The sequence below is a fragment of the Orbicella faveolata genome, unplaced genomic scaffold, assembly GCF_042242905.1.
Source record: "Orbicella faveolata isolate gen_17 unplaced genomic scaffold, um_ofav_v1 contig_35, whole genome shotgun sequence".
Taxonomy (NCBI): domain Eukaryota; kingdom Metazoa; phylum Cnidaria; class Anthozoa; order Scleractinia; family Merulinidae; genus Orbicella; species Orbicella faveolata.
This window is the reverse complement of record NW_028301564.1, coordinates 1,384,971-1,410,028: the sequence shown is the minus strand read 5'-3', so window position 1 is coordinate 1,410,028 and position 25,058 is coordinate 1,384,971. Positions and strand designations below refer to the sequence as shown.

General features: G+C 38.3%; 4 protein-coding genes and 1 pseudogene across 7 annotated transcripts; 3 read left to right on the top strand and 2 right to left on the bottom strand.

The window, feature by feature from the left end:
- Positions 1–2,335: 2,335 nt before the first annotated feature.
- LOC149102528 (uncharacterized) lies at positions 2,336–4,452 on the bottom strand. Its single transcript, XM_089273518.1, has one exon. The coding sequence runs from the start codon at positions 4,025–4,027 to the stop codon at positions 2,423–2,425; it is 1,605 nt and encodes a 534-aa protein (XP_089129644.1). The 5' UTR covers positions 4,028–4,452; the 3' UTR covers positions 2,336–2,422.
- Positions 4,453–6,015: 1,563 nt separating this feature from the next.
- On the top strand, positions 6,016–10,891 carry LOC110062154 (uncharacterized). 2 transcript variants are annotated; one of them, XM_089272529.1, is made up of 4 exons: positions 6,016–6,532; positions 6,616–8,877; positions 9,035–9,222; positions 10,402–10,891. In XM_089272529.1, exons 1-2 carry the CDS (start codon positions 6,419–6,421, stop codon positions 8,008–8,010), a joined length of 1,509 nt encoding a protein of 502 aa, XP_089128655.1. In that variant the 5' UTR covers positions 6,016–6,418; the 3' UTR covers positions 8,011–8,877; positions 9,035–9,222; positions 10,402–10,891. The 2 variants fall into 2 exon arrangements, with proteins under 2 accessions (XP_089128655.1, XP_089128654.1); XM_089272528.1 differs by having other exon boundaries at positions 9,015–9,222.
- A 643-nt stretch (positions 10,892–11,534) lies between these two features.
- Positions 11,535–15,615, bottom strand: LOC149102527 (uncharacterized; annotated as a pseudogene). Its single transcript, XR_016201764.1, has 3 exons — positions 15,489–15,615; positions 15,247–15,354; positions 11,535–15,119 (listed from the first exon to the last, which is right to left on the bottom strand). The product of XR_016201764.1 is annotated as an uncharacterized LOC149102527 (transcript).
- A 143-nt stretch (positions 15,616–15,758) lies between these two features.
- On the top strand, positions 15,759–17,297 carry LOC149102526 (beta-1,3-galactosyltransferase 5-like). The gene has a single exon (XM_089272532.1). It carries the CDS (start codon positions 15,923–15,925, stop codon positions 17,060–17,062), a length of 1,140 nt encoding a protein of 379 aa, XP_089128658.1. The 5' UTR covers positions 15,759–15,922; the 3' UTR covers positions 17,063–17,297.
- A 29-nt stretch (positions 17,298–17,326) lies between these two features.
- On the top strand, positions 17,327–24,265 carry LOC110062155 (sentrin-specific protease 7-like). 2 transcript variants are annotated; one of them, XM_089272531.1, is made up of 14 exons: positions 17,327–17,408; positions 17,670–17,762; positions 18,413–18,629; positions 19,064–19,147; positions 19,353–19,658; positions 19,976–20,111; positions 21,048–21,167; positions 21,569–21,685; positions 21,978–22,067; positions 22,402–22,479; positions 22,715–22,813; positions 22,940–23,039; positions 23,308–23,382; positions 23,905–24,265. In XM_089272531.1, the coding sequence occupies exons 3-14, from the start codon at positions 18,503–18,505 to the stop codon at positions 24,028–24,030; spliced, it is 1,458 nt and encodes a 485-aa protein (XP_089128657.1). In that variant the 5' UTR covers positions 17,327–17,408; positions 17,670–17,762; positions 18,413–18,502; the 3' UTR covers positions 24,031–24,265. The 2 variants fall into 2 exon arrangements, with proteins under 2 accessions (XP_089128657.1, XP_089128656.1); XM_089272530.1 differs by lacking the exons at positions 17,327–17,408; positions 19,064–19,147 and having other exon boundaries at positions 17,435–17,762.
- The last annotated feature ends 793 nt before the right edge of the window (positions 24,266–25,058 follow it).

Genomic DNA, 25,058 nt, shown 5'->3' with positions numbered 1-25,058 from the left:
TGTATTCCACCATGTATTTTGAAGTGTTCAGTTTTGTGCTGCATGCACCTTTAGGAAAAGTGTCCATTTCAAATGAGGAAAGGAAATATAAAACAGACTTGCGTTTTGCCATGTGCCTTGCCTTGTAGTGGGGGAAGCAGTTACACAGGGTTGCCAGTTCATTAAGCAATTTTATCTAAAGGCTGATTATTAAAGTGTATGAATTGGGTATGGCTCGCCACAAGTTGCTCGAGATTTCCAAAAAGTTGCACGAAATTTCTCAAAAAGTTGCCCAAAAGTTGCTTTTTGTAACGAGAGTTGCGCAAAAGTTGCTAAAAATAGCAGAAACATTTTTTGTTTCGCTCTTCTTTTATTTGCTCTGATGCAAAAATATGCAATCTGTACAACAAAAGTAACATTTCGAAGCATTTTTGTGCAACTTTACGTTGTAACCAGCGTCGTTAAATAAATTTGTTCACATTACGTATGAGTAAATACTACGCATTAAAATCAAAATTTTTAATTTGTTTTTAAAACTTTTTAAAAAACGCTTTAAAAAATTAAAAAATAAAATTAGAAAACATTTTTAAAAAAGTAAAAAACTTTAAAAAAATTTTAATTTTTTTTTAAATTAAAGAAATTCACGGATTGTCTACTGAAACATTGTAAAATATGGAAGCATGGCCAATTGAAGCACTAAAAGCTGCTCCAATGTCTAGAAAACTAGAAATTACTCGGAATGCAAAAACTTGCTCGAAACAAAAAAAGTTGCTCGAAATACGAAAAGTTGCCAAGAAGTTGCCAAAAAGTTGCCGAGCAACTTGTGGCAAGCCCTAGAATTGGCCATAGCGGTGCTGAAAATTAAATTTTAAAAGGGAATATCACAAACAGCCGGGCAGATTTAAAAGCGCACTTGCTTTTCGGTTAACATGGAATTATATCCTTAGACACAATTATCCTCCGAATTTTACCAATATGTGTTAATTCAGTCTGATCCGCAGCTCACTTGGTATCAGTCCTTTTGCGAGAGCTTCTTTACTCCTCCGCACCAGTCCCCTTATTGAGCTTGAAAACAAATCGAACTCGATAAAAAATAAAATCCATTCGTGCTCGATACAATTTCGGCTTAATAAAAATTCAATCGAACTCGAACAAAGTGATCGAGCTCGATATAGCATCGTACGGATCCCCCCGGAAATGAACGGCCCCGCTTGCTCATCAAGCTCGAAAGTACCTGAGGTCGATTCGTGGATCAATTTTAGTTTCTGGGCAACCGAAGTCGAATCATGGTAATCGACATCGATATCCATATCGACCTCCATTACTAATCGACCTCAGTTCGTCGTGTTCGATTTGAGGCAATAGACCTCGAAAAGAATCAAGGACGGTATCGACTGATCGTGCTCGGTAGACGGACGAACCTCGGATCAAAAATTGAACTTGATCGTTTTCGAGCTCGATAAAGACGAGCGGCCGCTCTATTCCGGGGGGACAGGGCAGTAGCGGATCTAAATAAATCGAGTTCGGTCCAGCCAAGCCGAGCTCGGTTTAAGTCTAGTCGAGTTCGTCGAGCTCGCTCAGCTTCGTAGCTCGTCGAGCTCGGTTCAGTCTACTCGAGCTCGAATGAGAGGGACCTGGGACTAAAGGCAGATGCACGGGGAAGTTGCTGGAAAGAGCGAAAGTCTACACGTTTGCCGTAAATCTGGTATTCTGGCCCTATAAACGCAATTTAAAAGAGGACAGATCGCTCAAATGTAAAGAAAAGAAGACAAGGTAAGGAACTGCCTCTTGATATTTTACAGACGACAGTTTCGGGTTCTTAATTTTTCTTGAGAAACGAATAGTCTGTGCTCGTATGCAGCTCGCTCCAGTACAGTAAGCTTAATTTAAATTTTATAGCTTACTTTAAGGTTTGCACATGGTCAAGTAAGCCTTTTTTGCGAAAATCTTTGTGATAGTACATTATATACAGGTCACAACTCTCTGTAGAATAAGGTATACGACAATAATAAGTTGTCAGGTATTGTCCTTGGTCTAAAGAAGACTTGCAATGAACCATTGCCCTCTTGACATCCACCTACCCTCCCAGCCACCCCAGAATAGCTAATGACAAGTGTACAAAAAAGAGTAACACCCAGGGACAAGGTTCATATCTGCTGATAATGTTTATTGCTAACATACACTTATCAGTATAATATTTCTTGGGAAAATTTAAAAATAAAGGCTGGCACTAAGAAAGACTTAAATTTTTAGATGATTGGAGGTAATTCTGAATCACTGATTGGGGAGAAAAAATCATTATCGTAGTAAACATATTTCTCATCATTGATAAATTTGAATGAAATAAATTACTTACACCTTTTTAACTTTAACTTATGATGTAAAAAATGATTGACAGGCCTAGCACGACTCCCACTGTTTCGTGATAAACGGTCTTTGACCTTTAGAGTTTAGCTCTAACAAGTATGTCTTTCAGAGATTTTCCTCTCCTGTAGGAGATGAAAGGAGGGTCTCTGTATATTTCTCTAAGCAGAGGTTGATCTTGGATTAAATGCCATTTGCTCATTAAAATGCTTTTAAGATTGGGCACTGATGGATTATATTGTGTGACAAAAGGCAATGATCTCTTTTGCAATTTTGGTTTCTGTTGTAGTGCCGACTTCCTGTTTTTAAATTCGATTTCTGCGAGGACTTTGTTGACCAGTTTCTCTGGATAGCCTCGAACACGTAAATTTGATCTGAAATTTTTGATCTTTTCTTCAAAACTTGTTTTTGAAGAGTTTGTTCTCAGAAGCCTAAGTGCTTCACCTTTTATAAAACCTTTTTTCACACCTGGAGCGTGACAGGAAGAGAAATGCGTGTATTGAAATTTCTCAGTCGGCTTGAAGTGTGTGCAGATATCAAAGATTGAATCTTTGTTAAATCTCTCGCGTTTGAAGACAGTAGTGTCTAGGAAATTTATTTCCTTCTCTGATATTTCAGCCGTGAATTTAATGGTAGGATGGTGCCTGTTTGCTTCTGAAATAAACTCATCTATTTCCTCTCTGTTTGTGTTCCACAACGAGAACACGTCATCTATGTATCTCTTCCACTCAATGGGTTTTATCTTGCTTTTACCGATAATTTTAGATTCTACTGCGGACATAAAAATGTTCGCGAAAGCAACTGCCATTTTTGTCCCCATTGCGGTACCATGGGTTTGGAGATAGTTCCTTCCGTTGAAATGGAAGGAGTTCTCCTGAAGTATAAGTCTAAGCATGTTGCGGAGTGAATTTGTAGGAATGGGAGTGTTGTTCTTATAGAAGTCTTCGTATGCTATGCATACAGTGTTTATCCCTTCCTCTTGGGGGATATTGGTGTACAGGCTGGTAACATCCATTGAAACTAGAATCGTGTTTTGTTGGACTTTTGTCCTTTCTATAAAGTTAATGAAATCTGTGGTATCTTTGAAGTACGATTTTTGCGCTTTGGCAATAGGCTGGAGGATGTGGTCTATAAATGATGATATACGTTCTGTCGGACCTTCACAGCCCGAAATTATTGGTCTTCCAGTAAGAGTCGGTTTGTGAATCTTTGTTAGTGTGTAAAACACTGGTATGCGCGGTGGGTTAGGTGTTTGAGAAAGCCATTCTTTGGTCTTTGCGTCTATGTGACTTCCTAAATGGAGTTCATTAATTAAATCTTTGACCTTTTGCGAGGTCTCCTTCACCATTAGTGTTTCTAGGGGCATGTAGTTCTTTCTATTATCAAGTTGAGTTTGGCCCTCTGTTATCTTATCTTGTTTGTTCATAATGACCGTTGTGGATCCTTTGTCTGCCTTTTTGATAACTATTTCTGTGTTAGATTTCAAATCTTTCAGTGCTATACGTTCTTGGTAAGGCAGGTTATTTCGTGGCTTAGTAATCTCGATCTCAGCGAGTTGTACTTTAATTTCTTCTAAATATGTTTCAAGTGCAACTGATGGTTGAACTGGAGGTTCCCAGTTCGATTTAACGTGGAAGGGGTGCTGTTCACTATCTTTGTTGTTAAAAATGTATCGGAGACGCATTCGTCTCGCGAAATGTTTGAAGTCTAGAAGCAGTTGTTGCCTGACGCGATTCTTATCTGGAATCGGATTTTGGAGTGTTTGAGAGAGCTTGAGAGTCGTGCAGGCCTGTCAACCCCATTTTACACTAAAATTAAGTCTGTTTCTTTCTTTGATCAAGTCTAATGTAGAAACAAGAGCAAAGGTTGATAGTAGTTAGTGGTTGCCCATAAAGACTTGTTATCTTATCAAAACTTAAACCAAAACGTATTGTGACTTAATCACCCACTTTATTCACCTTTTCTGTTTAGCTACATGTACATGTATTGGTTTGGAGTTATTACCTGGTCTGTCTCCTTTATGATTAGCCAGGGTGATTACTTTGGTTTGGTTCTTATATATATGCACTCGAATGAAAACTGTTCTAGACTTAATTTTAATAATTAATGATTTAATTTTAATAAATTGTTGTCGCATATATACATAAACATTCAGAGAGACATTACAGCTAATTGCTACTTATAAATTACAGTAGTTTATTGAACAGACATATTAGTTTTAGAGCCAGCAATTCTGTTTAGTGTTGCTGATTATGATTCTATTAGGTTCACAGTCACTGTTAATGTTAGTGGTTTTGTTCATTGAGTTATTTCATAGTCTTGATCATCTAGTTTTATCATGTTTAAAAATAGGAATTTAAAGTAGTTTTAATTAGTGTTATTTGTTGCACTTGAACGTTGCAAGTTAAAGTTAAAAAGGTGTAAGTAATTTATTTCATTCAACTTTATCAATTATGAGAAATATGTTTACTACAATAATGATTTTTTCTCCCCAATAAGTGATTCAGAATTACCTCCAATCATCTAAAAATTTAAGTCTTTCTTAGTGCCAGCCTTTATTTTTAAATTTTCCCAAGAAATATTATACTGATAAGTGTATGTTAGCAATAAACATTATCAGCAGATATGAACCTTGTCCCTGGGTGTTACTCTTTTTTGTACACTTGTCATTAGCTATTCTGGGGTGGCTGGGAGGGTAGGTGGATGTCAAGAGGGCAATGATTCATTGCAAGTCTTCTTTGGACCAAGGACAATACCTGACAACTTATTATTGTCGTATACCTTATTCTACAGAGAGTTGTGACCTGTATATAATGTACTATCACAAAGATTTTCGCAAAAAAGGCTTACTTGACCATGTGTAAACCTTAAAGTAAGCTATAAAATTTAAATTAAGCCTACTGTACTGGAGCGAGCTGCATACGAGCACAGACTATTCATTTCTCAAGAAAAATTAAGAACCCGAAACTGTCGTCTGTAAAATATCAAAAGAGGCAGTTCCTTACCTTGTCTTCTTTTCTTTACATTTGAGCGATCTGTCCTCTTTTAAATTGCGTTTATAGGGCCAGAATACCAGATTTACGGCAAACGTGTAGACTTTCGCTCTTTCCAGCAACTTCCCCGTGCATCTGCCTTTAGTCCCAGGTCCCTCTCATTCGAGCTCGAGTAGACTGAACCGAGCTCGACGAGCTACGAAGCTGAGCGAGCTCGACGAACTCGACTAGACTTAAACCGAGCTCGGCTTGGCTGGACCGAACTCGATTTATTTAGATCCGCTACTGCCCTGTCCCCCCGGAATAGAGCGGCCGCTCGTCTTTATCGAGCTCGAAAACGATCAAGTTCAATTTTTGATCCGAGGTTCGTCCGTCTACCGAGCACGATCAGTCGATACCGTCCTTGATTCTTTTCGAGGTCTATTGCCTCAAATCGAACACGACGAACTGAGGTCGATTAGTAATGGAGGTCGATATGGATATCGATGTCGATTACCATGATTCGACTTCGGTTGCCCAGAAACTAAAATTGATCCCGATTCGTGATCCGAGGTTCGTCTGTCTACCGAGCACGATCAGTCGGTATAGCACTCGATTCTTTTGGAGCTCTATTACCGAAAAAAGGAACACGACGAAGTGAGGTCGATACACCGATTGCAAATATGGCGATGATGGCACCAAAGCGAGGCTTTTCGGTAGCAACCGTTGCTAAGGGCTGATCTCGTTTGTTTTCAAATATTAGTTTCCCGTCTATTAGAGTTTCTTGAGGCCGATTCCCAGTGTTTCTCTCTTCTGAGTTGAGGAATTTGAAAAAATCCGATCAAAGTAAGGCAATTCTTTACTTTCAAAGAGTTTACAGTTTAGAAATTACGCATTGAATCCTGTTTTGTCGCGCTAGTGGCAAACGCTCGATTTCGTTGAAACGGTTGCGTACAGAATACATTCAGTATATAAACACAAGTGTTATTTTTCAATTCTTTGCATTCGACGCTTCATTAAAGCTTTAAAGTTGAAAACCGCGTTCTTAAATATCTAAAATTTGGGCTGAATAAGTGTCATTAAGTTTTTTCCAGCGTTAGAACATGCCTGATAACTGTTGCGTGCCACTGTGTTGTAAGAGTGGATATCGAGTAGGGCTGGACGGGGAAAAGATCACATACCACAGCCTTCCAACGACTGATCCAGAAAGGCTTAAGGTATTTTTTCGATCTCTATTGATTTGATACACTTGCTGTTACATAAATTGTGGTAATTTTGTTTCACTTGTCTTATTTCATAGACTTGGCTTGTAAAGATTAAACGAGATGTCTCCACAACGTTCCAGATCACGAAGCGAACTAAGATCTGCTCGTTGCATTTCAAGCCAACTGATTTTCGGAAAGGCTTAACAGGTCGCCGAGTTTTAAAACATGATGCCGTTCCCTCAACTTTTCAATGGTCTGCACCATCTCCTAAGAGGAAATCGCCCCGTAAGCGGTCACAACTCCCATCTTCATCGGCTGAAATGCCATCCTTCAGTAGCTTGAGTGAAGCAGACAGCGATACTTCCGCTCCGGATGAAATCGACAATTTACGCGCGCACATTGCGAAGTTAGAACAACAAGTCAATTCACTTGAGCTCGAAAATAAACAACTTTTGAAGAACGTCGACGAACTTCTCGAAAGCCAGTTTGGCATAGCACGATTTAAAGAGTCGGACTCTGATATCAATTTTTACACGGGATTTCCTAATTTCCAAACCCTTCTGGCTTGCTACAATTTTTTAAACCCAGGTGAGAATGGTTCTAACATTGTTTATGTTAACAGTGCGAAGGAAGACCTAGAGTTTTCATCATCAATTAATGCAGATGGCTTTTTGGGAAATAAACCCGGCCCACGTCGAAAACTTAGTACCCTGGACGAATTTTTCCTGGTGCTTGCGAGAATGAGACTTGGGTTATTTGAACTTGATTTAGCCCACAGATTCAGGATACATGTTTCTACAGTAAACAGGATTTGTATTTCCTGGATCAATTTTTTGTACTTAAAATTTGGCTTCCTTAACATCTGGCCAAACAGAGAGGCAATAGATAAAGCAATGCCCCAGTCATTCAGGGATAAGTATCCAAAGACAAGGATCATTATTGATGGAACAGAGATCAAATGTCAGACCCCTTCTTCCCTAGTTTTACACAGTGAAACCTATTCTTCGTACAAGAGCCATACAACATTTAAAAGTCTGATTGGTATCGCACCCAGTGGCCAAATAACATTTATTTCCCAACTCTATGCAGGAAGTATTTCAGACAGGGAGCTCACAGTAAGGTCAGGGTTACTCAACTTGCCTTTTGATCAAGGTGATGTGGTGATGGCTGACAAGGGGTTTACCATTTCTGACTTGCTTGAACCTATTGGTGTTGGCCTGAATATCCCCCCATTTCTTGGTTTGCGAAGTCAACAGACCCCTTCAGAAGTTATTGCCACTCAAGAAATAGCTTCAGAAAGAATTCATGTGGAAAGAGCTATAAACAAAGTGAAAAACTTTCACATTTTTAATCAAGTCATTCCATTGTCTTTAGCTGGTAGTCTAAATCAAATGTGGACTGTTTGTGCCATGCTTACCAACATGCAAAATCCCATTATTACTTATATAGCCATCACTTTTAACATTAGTATATACCACACAAGTGAATAGTGCTTTTCACGTGCGCTGATTGGTTCACTGTGGTGATTAACAAAGTACTATATACCTCTGAGCAACTAAAGAAAAACAACCTGTCTTTGCATGTCGCTGTGTTTACCAAAAGTGAGGTTTTGGTCTAGTAGTTATTCAACTTGTGTGATATACACTAAAGCACTGATTATTCACCTCAGTGTCAGTGAATGTGGTAGATATTTACCTCGCTGCTTTGCAGCTCGGTAAATATCCACCACTGCCCGTACGAAACGAGCAGATCTGTTTATAGTCTGTTACAGATCTGCTGGCACATCTGTAGCAGATCTGCAGATAATCTACAGATGATCTACAGATTATCTGCAGATCATCTGCAGAATGTCTGCAGAATGTCTGTAGAGCGTCTGCAGCGATGATCTGCAACAAGTCTGCAAATTTGCAGACGCTCTGCAGACGAAATCAGCCTATCATGTTAAACAAAAAGCCCACAAAATGCACCAATCAAACAACGTTTATTTAAAAGATAGACAGAGGAGGTCGGTTTGTTATTCATCAAAAGTAAACAATTAATGTTGACAGATAAAGCAAATAATATCACTAGCAGGAATTTAAAGTATTTTCTTAGCGTGACATTTTCCACATATTCCAAATGAATAAAAAAAAACCTCGGGTAGCAAGCACTCCTTTCAAAAAATCTAGGCTTCACGTAGCCTGCGAGCAACAAGGGAACTTGCTCGCAGGCTAGGCTTCGCGTGCTTTTTTTGGTTCGCTTGGCAGGTTATTTACAGAAACGAGATCGGGTAAACTGGATACTAAGTGAGATTCATTTCCTTCTCGTCTGTGCTCGGCACCTGCTTGACATGAAGCCAGTTTAAAGGAACAAAAGAGGTAAGTCATAGAGTACATAAATAATGCACAACAGCAACCGCTTATCGAGTTTTTGTTCGCCTTATGTATCATTTTTTTCATTCGCTTCGTAGCTTACTTACATATATCAACAGATATCAAAAATATTTGTTTATTAGGTACTCGGTTCACGTTGCAGCATTCTACTGTGGCCTAAAGTCTATGGTGCACTAACCTTCGATCCCTGAACGGCTTGTTCCGAACATGTGTCACTAATATTCCAGCACACCAGGGCCGAGCGAAGACCGTAATTAAGAGAGGTCGCTACCAAGAGTTTACGGAACACTGACGGAATCCTGACCCGCACTGTTAACGCATACTGAGAAAGTACGCTTACACATTTGTAACAAGTTTAGATAGTGCACTGTATTCTAGTAGGTAGCAATAAAAGTAAAACCTAAAGCCAACTTGGCATATTCAGTTTTTACAGACCAGTCAAAAGATTATTCACGATATGCGACCAATGATTAAATGTTACTTTTAGTGTGACCTTTTCATAAGGTCGGTTTCTAAGTCACTGCAGTGAGTAAATCCAGATTTTTCAAGACATACAGTATTCTCAATAAATGAGTTTACTGTCAAGCGTTGTAGATTTCGTGTGTTCAACAGCACACATCCAAACACTCGGAATAAACATAATACACCCGCAAATAACTTGATTCACACACTGCTCTAAACAAAAACTAAACATGAGTTTAATCCATGCTGTGAGAAACTACTAACTCTTTGTAAATATTTTTAGTGATTCGACAAAATGTTTCATTCTCTTCGCTCAACTAATACTCGTTTGTTTACATTGTTCGATCGCATTATGAAAAAACTACATTTTTTTTTCCGTTCAACAACTTCTGCTATTGCTTCAATAAGCCCATTTTCTCGCAAAATGTTTTCTTCATTTTTTAAGTCCAAAATACAATAAGTATGTCACGTGGCAATTCGAGCACTGCAAGTTACTGAGTGAAGAATTATCTTGATATCTGTTTTTTGTTGGCACCAAAATGAAAAAAACTACTGAGGGAGTTTTATCGATGATTTAAGCATTTAGCCTCACATAAGTGTAATATCAATTTTGCACTTTTCAAGCCAAAGGAAGAAATAAATAACTTGGATACATATTGTTATATTATACTGATACTGAGAGAAAAACTGTGAGCTGTTTTCATTTCGTAGAGACGGTCACGGTCACAAAAATACAGGTACTTTGGTAGAACTTTCCATTCTTATTTAGTTACAGCTTATCTATACTTCCCTGAGTTTTTTTCTTTTGGCTGTTCCAACTTTGTTTGTTAAAATGCGGTTCATCTGGGATACGGAAAACTCCAGTTCGTTGAGAGTGACAAACCTCCCAACATACGCTTAAAAAAATAAAAATATATTAGTAAACTACATGTATGTATTACTTTTAAAAGTAGTCAGTTTATTATTATCGCAATTATAGCAATATGATTACAAAAATGCGACACATCATCTCTGATCATGTGTGTTTGTGTACGTATGTTTCTACAGGTTACTGCCTGATGCCCTTGCCCTTTAAAGTCTTCACCACATCTTGATTGAGAGCCTTACTAATGAAGCACACCCGCTTTGCTTGTCTGTGTTCGGGAGCCATGGGCAAGACTTGTTGCCAGAGTCTCCTCACTGAAGAAGGCTTCAATTAACAGCAAGTATAATTTCTTGGGGTCTTTATCGCATTGACTGTATGTGAATGGAGTTAAGTTTAGCTGAGGATATGTAGATTCCAGATCCTGGCACAAGTTCTTGCTTCCCAGGACCTGCAACGTAGTATTTTTTACTCTCATCTTGATTACCAGACGGCAAGTTCTCGAACCTAATCATTAAATTAAAATCGAACAGAACTGCTTAATACTAGCCTGTGCGTATATCACGAGTTTGATTGTACTACTAATACTACTAGACAGTTTGATTGTACTACTAATACTACTAGACGGTTTGATTGTAATACTAAATTGGTTATTAAATCGATTGTTGAACCTACCGAGTTGGAGTTAGTTTCCGCTGCCTTGTGAAGAGTCTACAAAAGAGTTGAATAGTTTTAGGTACAGAAAGTCAGAATAAAACCCAAAAATTTCCAACCTTCTTGTGTAAGTTGACTACATAACTAAAGTGCCACTCAGTCCTACTCCAGTTTGTTTCCAGAAATTTTATATTTTGTACATAAATATTTATAGGAAGCAACAGATAAAAGCTCACAGGCTTCATAAAGTCACATTTACCTCTATTTTGCGCTCCAAAATTAATTTATTCTACTTAAGAAATTGCATGGCTGGATTGCCTGTTCATTTCAAAAACTACCCATTCAAATGTTCCAAGCGTCCTGAACTGGTCTTTAAATGTTACTATTAACTACAGCTACGTATGTGCAATGTGCACGTAAATCTGCTCAAACAGTAAAAATCTGTAAATCGCGTCACCGTTACTCCAGACTTAGTTAATATGATTTCGGGAAGAATGCTGTGAATAAAATTGTTTCTCGATTTGCCGTTCACCTCTGATAATTAACCTGTTTTTTGAACGATCATCAGAGTTTAGTTAAACTGGAATGTTACATTAAAAGAGGTCTTAAAACAGTTGAAAAACCACCAACCTCCAGTCTTAATAATTTTCCCTGGGTGGGAGTATTTTTACTAGTCCTCCTTCCTTTCTTTCCCTCCTCCCAGTCAGCCATGGCGTCTAAGCCCTCGAAGATTTCTCCGGCATAATGTACCTGCGAAGCACTTGCGACGCTATATAAATCTTCTTCCGTCCAAAGAACTATAGCAAAAGCCATCTTTTTATGTCAAAAAGCAATTTCTTACAGACTGTCTTGTTTGCGCGCAAACTTTGAATGTGACACTTCAACTGAAAGGAATATCAGTGTCAGCAACATCTCCTACTCTTATTGGACGGTTCAAGTGTGACAGGTGTCGGGTATCAGCCAGGAGAATCTGTCATATTCGCAGCGGCCGATGAGATTTCACTTGTGGTTTTCTCTCTTTGTCGAGAACAGCAAATAAAGGTAAAGATAATTTGTACATTTATTTCATTTTCTTCATGGCTGCGATATACTTACATGTTTATACCCCCAAATTGAGGCATCACATTTCTTGTCACTAACAAACATGCCACTTAGGTCACCCGGTTATGCAAATCAGGGTCTGCGTTACTGATTCATTTTTGTAAGATAATGATGGTTTGAAACGTGATGTATTTCACCTCTGCCATTTCCGGGGCGTAGAAGACATCAAGATTTTAAGAATGTCTCCTTATGTTTTGAAGCTGTTGCAGGTATAAGAAAAATAATCATAGTACAGAAATTTAACCATCGTATTCCACTTTTCATGATTTATTCACGTGTTGACTTCAACTTTCGTATCGTTGTTCTATCAACACTGATATGTCGATCGATGAAATGCTTTTCCCTGAGCATTTGGAACTGGGAATTTAACACCAATGTGCCCTGCAGTGCTCTTAAATTTTATTGAAAGAATGTGTTAGGCATATGTGTCTAATCCCTATATAATAAGAATAAATTAAGGTCGAGAGTGTATTTATCATTTAATTTAAGTGTTCAACTGACGTATAACATTTGATTTACTAGCACGTTGTACGTAAGTGGCTGACCATTTCTGCCTCTTATTTACGCATTTTCAATGTTCGACTATCTTTTTATTCGTAGAATTGAACTATTTTATTCATCTCAAAACGAACCAGTCATGACTGATCCAACTAAGGTTTATACCGAAGTGACGATACAATGAATGGTCTATCGATCCGGTTTTTGGACTTCAACGTGTTGCAGATCATCTGCAGACGCTGCAGATATTCTGCAGATCTGTTGTTCGTCTGTTTTCGTCTGCAGTCTTAAAATCGGGAAGAGTTTTCAAGCTCAACGTCTGCAGCAGACTGAAAACAGACTCTGCAGACGATAAATTAGTCTGCAGTTGATCTGTTTTTGTCAAAACAGATCTGTTGCAGATCTGCTGCAGATCTGCTCGTTTCGTACGGGTGTTCACCTCCACTTCAGTAAATAATTGTTAATTAACAAAACTATTTTGAGTAACGACAAAAAGAAAACTGGAAAAAAACATTGTAAATTATGTTAATGTGTGATTTCAGAAAATATAAATACCCACTCAATTGATTTTAGGGAAGTCAGTTGGCAGGGGTAGGGAGAGGGAGGAAAAGGCTCAAAAGCAAAAATATTTTATTTTTCAAGTGAAAGTGACAATTCCAGAGAATTTCAGAGCAAGGGGTTTTACCCAAAAAGCCTTCTATGGGGAGGTATCATGTTTTCTGGAACCACACAATAAATAATTGGTGGCTTATTACAGTGCAATTACTAGGTTTCATGTAAAAAGTGTAACATGATAATTTCTACTTAATTTGCACTGATGCTACTTGATGATGTTGCCACAACATTAACTGTGCCAGCTGTGCTTGCAGAACACGCTTCAGCTGGCAGTGCCTTGAAGAATTTAGCAAAGTACTTAAAAAAGAACTGTTCTAATTTTAACAACATGGCAGCAAAAAACTCAGCATCAAAATAGATACGTTCGATGACCATTCCCTGAAAGGTGTAGGTGACAAAGTCACACCACTTTGCCCCTGTTATCCCCATCTGCCCTTGGACCTGACAGTAGTATTTGTGGTTTTCCTTTAAAACCGGGAAATCATCTTTCATTTCCAAATGAAATTGACCATCACCAGCACATGCTGTCTCGGGTGTGACATTTCTATGTTTGTAAGGACATTTAATTTCAAGGATCCCATATGGGTTGTCCTCTGTCACATCAATAACTTTTGCATCTGGTGAGCAACCAAGGAATGGAAAAGCAGGGTTTACCACAAATCCCGATGGAAATGTTCTTACAGGATGCCCACTGTGCTTTAGATAGTTCTCATATTGCTCCAGGGCTTTACTTTCATACTCAATCCCGTGTCTCAAGGGTTCAGGTAAATTTCTCGAGTTGCTAGAGGTAGTTCCATCCCCAACAAGGCCCTTGAGAAAAGCATTACTGACAGATTTTCGACTTAAAATGTCTCCAAATGTCGAAGCTGTCAATCTGGGTCTCCTTTCACTCCACCATCGACTGTTATTTTGCTGTGACTGTGTTTCAGATTCGAGTGAATTAGCATCCTGTTCACTGATTCTTAGAGAATCATAAAATTGCTGATGTTCTGAAGTGCATTGTGTGACAATAAACAGGGGAAGATATAAAGATACTGGGAATGAACGATAATTTGTGATTGGTACAGTGTTGCTGTAACATTGCTTAGACAAATCAACATTGCATGTAACTTTGAAATTTCCTTCAGTGGGTGCCATTTGATAGCTAAGATATCCTCCCAAGGGTGCAGGCCCAGCTCTAGTGGGTACACTTTTACCCCCAGTATTCATGTACAAACTAAGCCCAAAGTTCTTGTTGATGTTTTGCAAATGGGCTTTGAAACTTTCAATCTCTATCTCACTTGGGGCTGCCTTAACTGCAGGATACAATGAACAGGCAATACCAGGTGAGGACTGTACAGAAGTGCTTCCTGACGCTGTTGTGCCTAGTTTGGGTTTTTTAAAGACCATATTCATCAATGGTTCTCATGAGATGCTCTTTCCTCTAGGCTTGTGCCACTGCTGGGGAAGGGAGGTGCACACCAAATCATCTGGGACTGATTTAGTTTTAGTCAAGTAATAGTGCGAAACAAGATACATTAGGCCTACCGCATGATTACAAAACCCAAGAGATCCAGCCACACAGGTGCACGATGATGCCAGGACATCAAAAGGTTGTTCAGTAGCAATTGCTAACTTGATTTTATGTGGGGATTCACTTTTCCGAAGGCTTCGATAGCAACGGGCCCTGAAGTAAAAGGTTTTGCTTTCTCTGTGGTGCTTGACTAAAACATTATGGAGATACCCTTCAATAAAAAAATTGACACCACGCTCAAACGGTTTCATGACCATGTAGTCAGGGGAATGCTGAATATTTTTACCAGAGTTTCTAATATACTTGACAATAGAATTGAAAGTGAAGGGGGGAAGGTCGTTCAGCATTTTGTCCATATCGTTCTCTTGGGGACAGAACCGAAATTTTTCTTCGTTCTCTCTAACAAGATCCGAATCACTCTTGCTGATTTGAAAAGGTGAAACAGCTTTCGCTTGATCGCCATGATCGTTTTCCCGATCGCCTGTTGCCACGGCAGGGGAATTTTTAAAGACTTCTTTTACTCTACAAAAGGAAGTGAATAAAGGACGCTTAACTTAAACTAGTAATCAGACGGACAGAAACAATGAAACGAACGTAAAATAAATTAGTTGAAAATTTATTGATTATCAACAGTCTCAATAATGCTTACTTTGCGACTAGCTGTGCCTTCACTTTTAATCCTTTGAGGCTCACATTTCTGCTGCGAAGAAGCTCTTTAAGTTCGTTTACATGTAAGTTCTCCACTGGTCTCTCCATGCTTATTTAGGAAACAAAAAACATACAGTAAAAGTCAATGAGGCATTTCAATAAACATCGCCATTGTGTTGTCGCCGCGAACTCAAATATGCATAACAATACAAATGCAACCGCTGCTTTTATAATAGCACTGACCTTTACAACTCCTCTCAGATGTAACTTGCTAATATTTCTTCGAATATCTCTTCCAGAATGGGATTTTCTTTCCGTGTAGAAGCTGCAAAGATTTCTAAAACGTTTATAAATCGACTCGCCTTTGCAAAGAAAACACAGAGTTGAGCCGCCTTAGCAACGGTTACTACCGAAAAGCCTCGCTTTGGTGCGATTGTCGCCATATTTGCAATCGGAGTAATGTAGGTCGATATGGATATCGAGGTCGATTACCATGAAACTAAAATTGATCCCGTGCGCCGACCGTATTGGAGCGAATTCGGGCCCGAATATTTGGCCTTTCGCGCAGTGGCAAACCTTCAAAACCAGGCACTCGCGACAAAACGATCCTTAAAACAGCGAAATTCAAGCTGAGATATAACTTTGTAATCTATTACAAAACGTTATAGCAAGTCAGAATGCTGTCGCGGGTGACACATGTACGAAACTCAAGGCTTTTCATTGCGTTGCTGATTTCCGTCGTTGTCACCGTGTCAGTCATCATTTCCTTTTTGCAGAAAAGCGACTTGTATCATCGCGGCATTTCACCTGGTACACCGCAAGATGCTCCACAGAACGTTACCCTCGCCATAAACAACCAGTCGTTTAGCCTGGCGGCTGTAAAGGAAGTTGCGCTCACCATCAACAAAGAGTCATTTAGCCCGGCTGCAAAAGTTCCATTCTCAACAGCTAAAGAAGTCACTCTTCCACACCGAACCTATTTAATATCCCGTACACGATGCACCCAAACATTATTCCTTCTGATTTTGGTTGCAACTGCTCCAGACAATATTGATAGAAGGAAAGTTATTCGGAAAACATGGGCAAGCGATCCATCAATGAACATAAGATGGAAAACAATGTTTCTTGTCGGTCAAGGGAAAGACAGTACACAGGACGAATATTTAAAAGCTGAGAACTTGATGTACAATGACTTAGCAAGAGGAGCACAGAGAGACACTTATCAAAATCTAACACTGAAGACACAAATGGGTCTGGAATGGGCGGCAAAATATTGCGACTTTCAGTTTGTAATGAAAACAGACGACGATGTCTTTGTCAATCCTTACAGACTGATGGACTATCTAGGAAACTCCGACACACCTAAAACTAAGCTGTATCTCGGATTCGTGAGGCGGAGTGTGGTACCTGAGCGGGAAGGAAAGAATGCAGTGTCCGTGGAAGAGTACAATAAAACCAGATATCCTGCCTTTTGTGGCGGCGTAGGCTACGTGCTATCGTCAGACCTTGTCCTGAAAATGGTGCAAATGTTTGATGCCAAGAAACCTTTGAAGCTTGAAGACGTGTACATAGGTACATTAGTGGAAAGGCTGGGAGTGACAGATGTGCGACACCATCAAGGATTTCGTCCTTGGCAGTTTGGGCCATGCAAATATTTCTCGGATACTATTGCTTATCATAAAGCCTCGATAAATTGCATCGAGGAATTGTTTAATCAAGCGATGAAAGAAAGACTGGAAGATGAAATTAAAAAATCCAAAAGTATGAAAACTGAGGAAAACAAACAACTATATAGTAATACCTCCGGTCAACTATGAATACCGGCAGTCAGAGACGCTTAATCACCCGAATTTCAGCTCCTAGTATCGTCAGCTTTCCTTTGTTTTGTAAAAGCATTCGCTTATTGTAGGTATCACATTTCCAATGGTCGCTTGTGTATTTCAAATCAGTGTAATGATGTAAATTCCCATTTGGCAATTTTTATCTGATGAGTACTGCACACAAGTTGTGTAGTACAAAACTAAATAGTAATAAAATGTCAAGTCAAATCTACATTTGATCAGTTCGTCATCTGTTATTAAGTCGCGCAAAAAGTCTCTACCCAAAGAAGAGGATGCACTTGCAACTTATGTTGCTAACAAACAACTGGAACTGGTGAAGAGGGTAAATCTACTATTAGAAAATCAATTGTAGTTGCTGCAAGGAGACTAAAAGTGTCACCGTGTTTGTTTAGTTGATATTTAAAACATTATAGCATATGCTCTGACTAGCTTGCAAATATACATGTAACTTACAACCAAACAGTAAGACTATATAGTAGAGGTGTTGCATTTCATCCTGTTGAAAAGCCTTTTGTTTGATACAGAGCTAACTTCATTTGCTCAATGGTGTATTGTAACATATGCTATTAAAATTTAATTACAGGTCTGCAGAGAATGGAGGGAAATTGCCTTGATAACAAGAGAAAAAGTGTTTAAAGAGACAGAGCAAGGAGAGATTGACCTGTTTGATGTCAAGGTATGTTTTTTGTATTGCCCTAGTCTTCCATTTTCGCCAGTTACATACTTGTTCAGATAATGAACAGTCTAGCCATTTCCAGTGTTCTTGATTGCAAATTAGCAATCAGGAGTACATAGTGAAACATGTATACTATAATCTATTTTTTCTGAATTAAGTGATATTTATTTCAGTATGATTATGTTCAGTTTTAGATCACCCTGGGATTATGTCACAATGTTGTGAGAACTAAATAGTGGTACTGTTGTTGTTACCACATTTCAACATCTCTGTGAACCCTAAGCTATAAGCTGCACTTAATTTCAGTGAAGGATTTTTTGTTTCAAATACACCAACTCAAAGTTGATATTACTGCTGGGAATTTAGCAATCGCTCTCTTGTCTACAATGGTAAAAAACATTTTGCAAAACACTGAAATGCAAGAGTCACATGAAATCATTGCAACTCTTCTTCCACAAGAAAATCTATGCTATTTATACCACCAGGACAACATGTAGATGTTGCACATTTCTATATGCCCTATCGTTTGTAATAAGCCCCCCCCCCCCCCTCCCCCAAATCTTTTGAGGTAGTTGGTACATATATTAAGTGAAATTAAGTGTTGACATTTCATGTACACTTATTTAATCTGGTTCTTTTTTGTTATGTAGTCCAAAGAATGGGGTTTTTTGTTACGAGAACTATTTGGTAGCAGCCTTGGAACAGGTGATTATGGACATCTGTTAATTGATCATGCTCCAATGCTCATGAGACGCTTTCTGTCCATGACAGAATTTAGTCAGCAAGGCTTTGAGGCATCCCATAAGGACGAACGCCAGCTTTGGCTCAAAGCCTCAAGTCATGATCGCCATGGAGAAGCATCCTCAAGTGAGTTGACCTTCCATTATACAGTATATTCCCAGTCAGAAAACTGTTCATTTAAACACTGCCAACCTAGTTACTGTTTTTGTCTTGAATGCATTACATGTTAAATCCATTCCCCTTTATTCTTTTTTTCTTTTTGGCCAAATACCTGTTTTATTATTTTCCTTCTCCATTTTATTTCTATACTCCTTGGGTTATTTTATCCCTAGTGAAATGTCTCTTCATATTTGGCATGGTATCTGCCTCTCATACATGTATCTGTTAATTTTACAAGTGTGTCCATGTAATGTGCTATGCCTATGCCAATACATCTCAATGAAGCACATGAGAATCAATAATTATAAAGTGTATTACTTTTGTTTTCCTTTGCTTATATTCTCTTTTTCCGTTTAGTTTATATATTAACAAGTTTCCTGTTATGATCTGTGACATTGCAGTTGAACAAATGCTAGTGCATTTTTATACAGAGAGAATGTTGTTCATGCGTCTCTGTCTCCGAGAAGCATTAAAATCAATTGAAGGTACATGTAACTCATTAGATTGAAACAAAATTACTGGTTAGTGTTGATGTATAGAACTGTGATGGACTTTCCTTTGATGAATTTTTCTTCTGCCATGTGTATACATGCCTGTACCTAAACAGGTAAATGTTTTATAATCTCTTTACACACAACTCATGTCGGCAAATAGAATTAACATTAACTAAATTTTAAATTCAAATTTCAGCAAATACTCAAAACCAGAAGGACAAATTCACCTTCCATTTTGCTGGTTGTGGCTGGAAATCAAAGGATGTTTGCTGGGGTCTCGAGGACATCCACTGGATCAAGGTCATGGACCATCTCATGACACTGATGTTCGGGCAGGACTTTTTCGAGTACACCTCTGATGAAAAGAAGACATGCCGTGTGCAGGATGATTTCCAGCCAAAATTTAAATACAACAGAGAAGAGTGGCTCTGTGAATATGCCGACATGGCAACTGTCCCTGACAATGTGATCTCAGTTGAGAAAGGTCCATGTCTTGAAAAAGGTAACTGGTGTTGTTGAAGTATTAAGTGTGCCTGCAACTTTACCTTTGAAATAATGTTGGGTTGGTAGAGATTATAACTCCTAAAATAATAAATTAGTTGAACAGAATGATTGCAGCAGCACCTTCAATATTGATTTCATTTCGTATTATCAATATTTTGCAAGTCCCATGCTATGTTAACAATGGGGCTTTAGAATTTTCTGTCACGTGCCACTGTATTCCCTCTGAATCTAGATGCTGTTATGTTTTACATTTTGAGTTCACATAAAGCAGCAAGGTATGCACAAAAGTAAAGTAACATTCACTTGATGTTTCAGATGACATAGGTACGCAAACATTGTGTACGTCTTCAGAGGAAGATATGGGTGTTCCTCAAGAGCTGATTTCAACCAGTAATAATATAGTTACAATTTGTGATGAAGAATTGCTAAACGTTGGTGTTGATCAGGACAGGTTTGTTTTTTGTTTCCTTTGTCCTGTATTCATTGTCATAATCTGGATTTCTAGCAGCTTTATTTCCCAGACAATAACAATACAATGTAATTAGATCAGTCTTTTGAGATTTAAACTTTTCACTCCTGCAAAATCTCCTATTGATTATGCCAGAGAAAGTTTTGATAGAGTGTCCAAAGAACTTGTTATGTGTTTGCTTTAGTTAGAGGGATTTACTGCATCAAGTGATTTGCTTGCAGAACCCACACCAGGAGCGCAGGTCCATATACAGACATATGCCTGTTCGAACAGCTGAAATCTGGAAAAAATATATATTTTTTTATTTCCTGAATGCAGTTTTATAATCATTTTAAGCTGACAGATAATTTTTGTGCAGTATAAACGGCACAAGGACATTGGTATTGACAGCATTTAACAACAGAGTTTGCTCATCTGAAGGGTAGATGTCTGGCCCTTTGCTTGTAACCCACTTGATGGTGTCATGCTCTGTTGTACCCATTTTGTCCATAAACACTGTACCTTACTGGTAAAATTGGAGATGGGTAAAATAAACAACTTAATAGTGCATTTTCCATCGCATTTATTTACTGTATTTTATAAATATTCCCCCCCTCTCCTCCCCTAGTTTGGAGCACCCTCAGCACTCGAAATTTACTTCTTTTGGGTACACCTTAAAAGTCTCACACTACACCCCTGCACACCATTTTCATGACTAATTCAATAGAGACCAAAACAAGTATTCAAACTTTCTCGTGTGTTTGCGCATATTTTTCTGTTTAATTGTATTTGCTCCAAGGTTTGAATGGTTCTTTACATTGTTTACATTGACTGTTATACAGTGGTGAGGAAAATAATTATTACTGTGGTGTTATTCTTATGATACTCCAGAAAATGGATGTCCTAAATTAACTTTGTTATAATACTCCCTATCATTAGGGTTATAGCTGTGTTTCCACCACCACCCGCACTGGGCAAGATAGAGATTTTGGCAATGGACCTTGAGACTTTGGAGGATGGAAAGGAAGTGAATGATTCTGTGGTGGACTTGTTTTTGATGTAAGAGTTGCTTGAGGCTCATAGCCAACTTGCCTAAAGCAGTCTGGTGATGGGAGATTTTCAATGATACCTTGTCTTGTTATCATCGATCACTTAACCAATGACAATTTCCAGGAGATTTTAAGTGCAAGAATATTTTTGCTTTCATAAAATCACTGATATCTAAAGATGTTTTGGAAAAACTGGGCATAGATCGAGCAACATGGTCGAGAAGAGGACTCTTGTAGATACATCATCTTGATTTCTAAACTTACATTTTTATAAACTTCAGAGCTTTAGGGTATCATTTCTAGAATCAACCTTTATTCATGGCTAAGAAAGACAGCGACTGGCTTACTGATAAGTACTTGAAGATATCAAACTACTTTTATGTATTAATTCAAGAAATCTTTTCTCTTTAGGTATGCTGCCTCTGAACTTGACAAAGAATTGTTCGACAAGTGCCACATATTCAGTTCCTTTTTTTTCTCCAAGCTATCTCAAAGAGTACAGATAAGAGGAATCTCTGTTTTACCATGGTAAATGTGTACCATATCTTCAAGTTTCTTATGAATTTAAGTCCTTTAAAGTTGCTTAAGATTTTTAACTTCTAAGACTGTATTATTTTGATGGAACAAGCTCATCATGTAGTTGGGCTCTGCCAAAATTTTTTGTACTTTTATTTATCTATGGTATGTGTCTTGGAGCTGGTAACCTTTCTGGTGGGGACAGAAACTATATGTTCAAAGATGGTTATAATCTGGAAATTGGGACTTCAATAATGAGAGGAAAAGGTGATTGTTAGTATATCAATTTTTACCCTCTTTACAGTCCCGAGGACCGGCATGTAAGTGCCTCAAGCTTTGTTAGAAATGTGGACCTTTTCCAAAAGATGTTTATCTTCATACCTGTCTGCAGAAGGTACTTACTGTAAATGTTTGCAATTACTTGTAATGGAAGATGCTCAATATTTACTGTTCTTTCCTTAATCCGTTGGTTTGTTACTTTAATCTCAGAAAGCCATGTTGATATGTAAGGGTGTGAGTGTGAGTGTAACAATTTTCAACTGACCTTGGGCAGGCATTGACTCTCTTACCTGTACTTCCAAGGTTGCCAAGAATGTGCAAATGGCGTTAGATCTGGGCAATGAATCACCACGTTTGAATTGGTGTTTAAAATGATAATATTACAGTTTCTGTCACTATCTCCCCTTCGCCTCTGCCTTTAAATAGACAATTCTCTCTTTTCCTTTCAGCGGGCATTGGTTCTTGGCATTAATATATAACCTCCCCTCTTTGATTGGAAAAGGACAAATGGGAAAATATTTGCAAAGGTGAGTGGCATGTAAAATAGTCTATCTATACCTAAAGTGCTGGTTGAGGACACCCTCTGAAAGCAGACACCAAAATTAACTCCCTGTAAGGATATATCTTCCGTAATAAATATGTTTCATTTGAAGGGGCCCCTTGGCATAGCTGTTAAACTAATTGAGTGTCTGAAAAACTGTTTGCTCCATGCAAAGGCTGCAGTTGCAAGGCGCTGTGATAAGTTCTCTTTGTTACTCATAGAGCTCCAATTGTAATCATTGACTCGATCGTCTATGGTTCAGAGGATGGGTTTCATGGCTGTCCTTCATCAATAGACTGGGAAGCAGACCTGATCCGAAGGTAATCTTATTGAACTGCAGTGACAGTTCATGTACACGATGTAACATTTTCCATTGCTGTGGTATTACTAAAACCAATTACAGCCGCCTTTTTAATGCTGAACCTATGATTCTGATTTCCTTGCAGTTTCATAAGATGCGAGTGGTTGGCTAGAGGGAAGGGAGCAGAGGGAGTGGGTTCTTCTCCTAACTTCACGCCAGAGTCGATGCCCCTTTTTTATCCTAAGGTAAAAAGTGACTGTTAATTCATTGATCACTGCCCCCATTGCGACCCAAGTATTTTCTCGGGTTCTATGTTGTGCATTGATTAGAGGAAATGGTCATGAACAGATTTAAATGTTATTGTAGACCCACCTTTTTAAAATGTTGACTACTTTATTGAACTGTAAAGAAATTTTTAGTCGCAAGGTGAGGTGGAAGGGACGGAATGATGATGGTTTTAGGTTGTTTAATTTTCACTAATTGTAACATCCATGAAAATCGTTGGTCCCACAGGTGCCACAGCAGGAAAATGGATACGACTGTGGAGTATTTGTTATGTTGTTCTTTGAGGCATTTTTAAATCGCGAGGTAAGTCCGTGGTGGGCAAGAGCTGCGATAAAGAGTTTTGATGTCTTCTCGCCTTTTTCTTTTATAAATTTATTTATTTATTTTTTTGTTGTTGTTTATTTTTGATTTGATTTCAGTTTTGTTTTGTTTTTTTTTTGTTTTTTTCTAGAAACGGTTGATTATGAAAATGAAGTGAAATTAAAATAAAAACTCTTTCCTTAAATGAAATTAATCTCAAAGTAAACAAGTCTTGCTCTTATGGTACCCATAACTTTGAAACTGTTGACTGACTTTTACATCATATATCACTTAAGGATAAACTTGCTAGGTGCTGCTAATTTGCAAAGACAGTGCATTTTCTCCTTACTCGAGGGCATATTTGGTAACCAAGATGGCATTTTGGAAATAAATTTTTTGGTAACCATTCTTTTTTGTTGGGCTCCATACAATTACTATGCTAATCACTTTAGATCCACAAGTTTAACAGTCATACTCCAGACGTGACCAAAAAAATTAACACTTGATTGTTTTTTTTTCTTTTAGTTCCCTGTGAGAGACCTTCTGTCGCATGAAATCCTCCCTTGGTATAATCAAGGTGCAGCTCTGCCCATGCGAGAAAGAATGACAAATCTCATTCTGAGATTGGGAAATAGTCTTGTCTCCGAATAAGCTACATGTAAATAGTTAGGGTATAATCAAGGTGCTGCTCTGTCCATGAGAGAAAGAGTGACAGATCTCATTCTGAGATTGAGCCGAATAGTCTTGTCTCCGAACAAGCTGAATGTAAATAGTTGGGGTGAATCTTTATTATTATTATTATTATTGTAAGCCTCGTAACAGTGTTTTAGAGCTATTTTCACCTAAGCTTTGAAACAAAATGCAATAAACAGTTTTGATTGTGTAATCGTTCAAGTGATTTTATTTTGCTCGTCTTCACTTCTTTGTTTTGAATAAACATTTTGTGAACATGAACGTCAAGCATCGTTCCCTGTTTGAGGATGAATTTACCGAGCGAACACAACAATGTCTCTAATCTGATAAAACCCTACAACTACGTTCTCTTAAGGTGGCTCTATATAGTATTTCACAACGTTGTGGGTATTAAATGTGCATAAGTAATTTCTCCCTTGGCAAATGTTTACAACATAGCACTCGGTAGAAGGTCAATAATAAAAAACCTACAGCCTTAGGCTACGTATGGAAGACACTTTCAGAACCTAAATGTTGTTGCTATGGCAACTACTGATAGAAATGCTTGGCTTGTTTTTTTAACCTATCTGACTTCTAGACGGTGTTTCTAGGTTTCTACACGGTGAATTTTCTTTGTTTTGGGGGAAACACAGTTAACACACAAGGAGTTTCAACTGACAAAGCTACAAGAAAATCTGTACATAATTTTCGGAGGAATTCGCAATTTTCGTTTTTGACGCATATTACATTAATGTATGTATAAAATTTGATGATTTTTGCTTAACAGCGAGAAAAAGAAAAATCCTATCCTTGTGCCAATTTTCCAAAAAATTCACCGTCTGGAACGCGCTTAATATGCGTTTTAGATCACCCAAAGACCCCTGTATTTTCGTGACGTCATCAAAATAGAAATTCTTCAAGTTACGGTACTGCGCATGCTCACATTTCGCTTCTTTCGCACGTGCTAGTTGAAAATTAGTCGAGATGTAGAAGCTTATTTTTCCCCA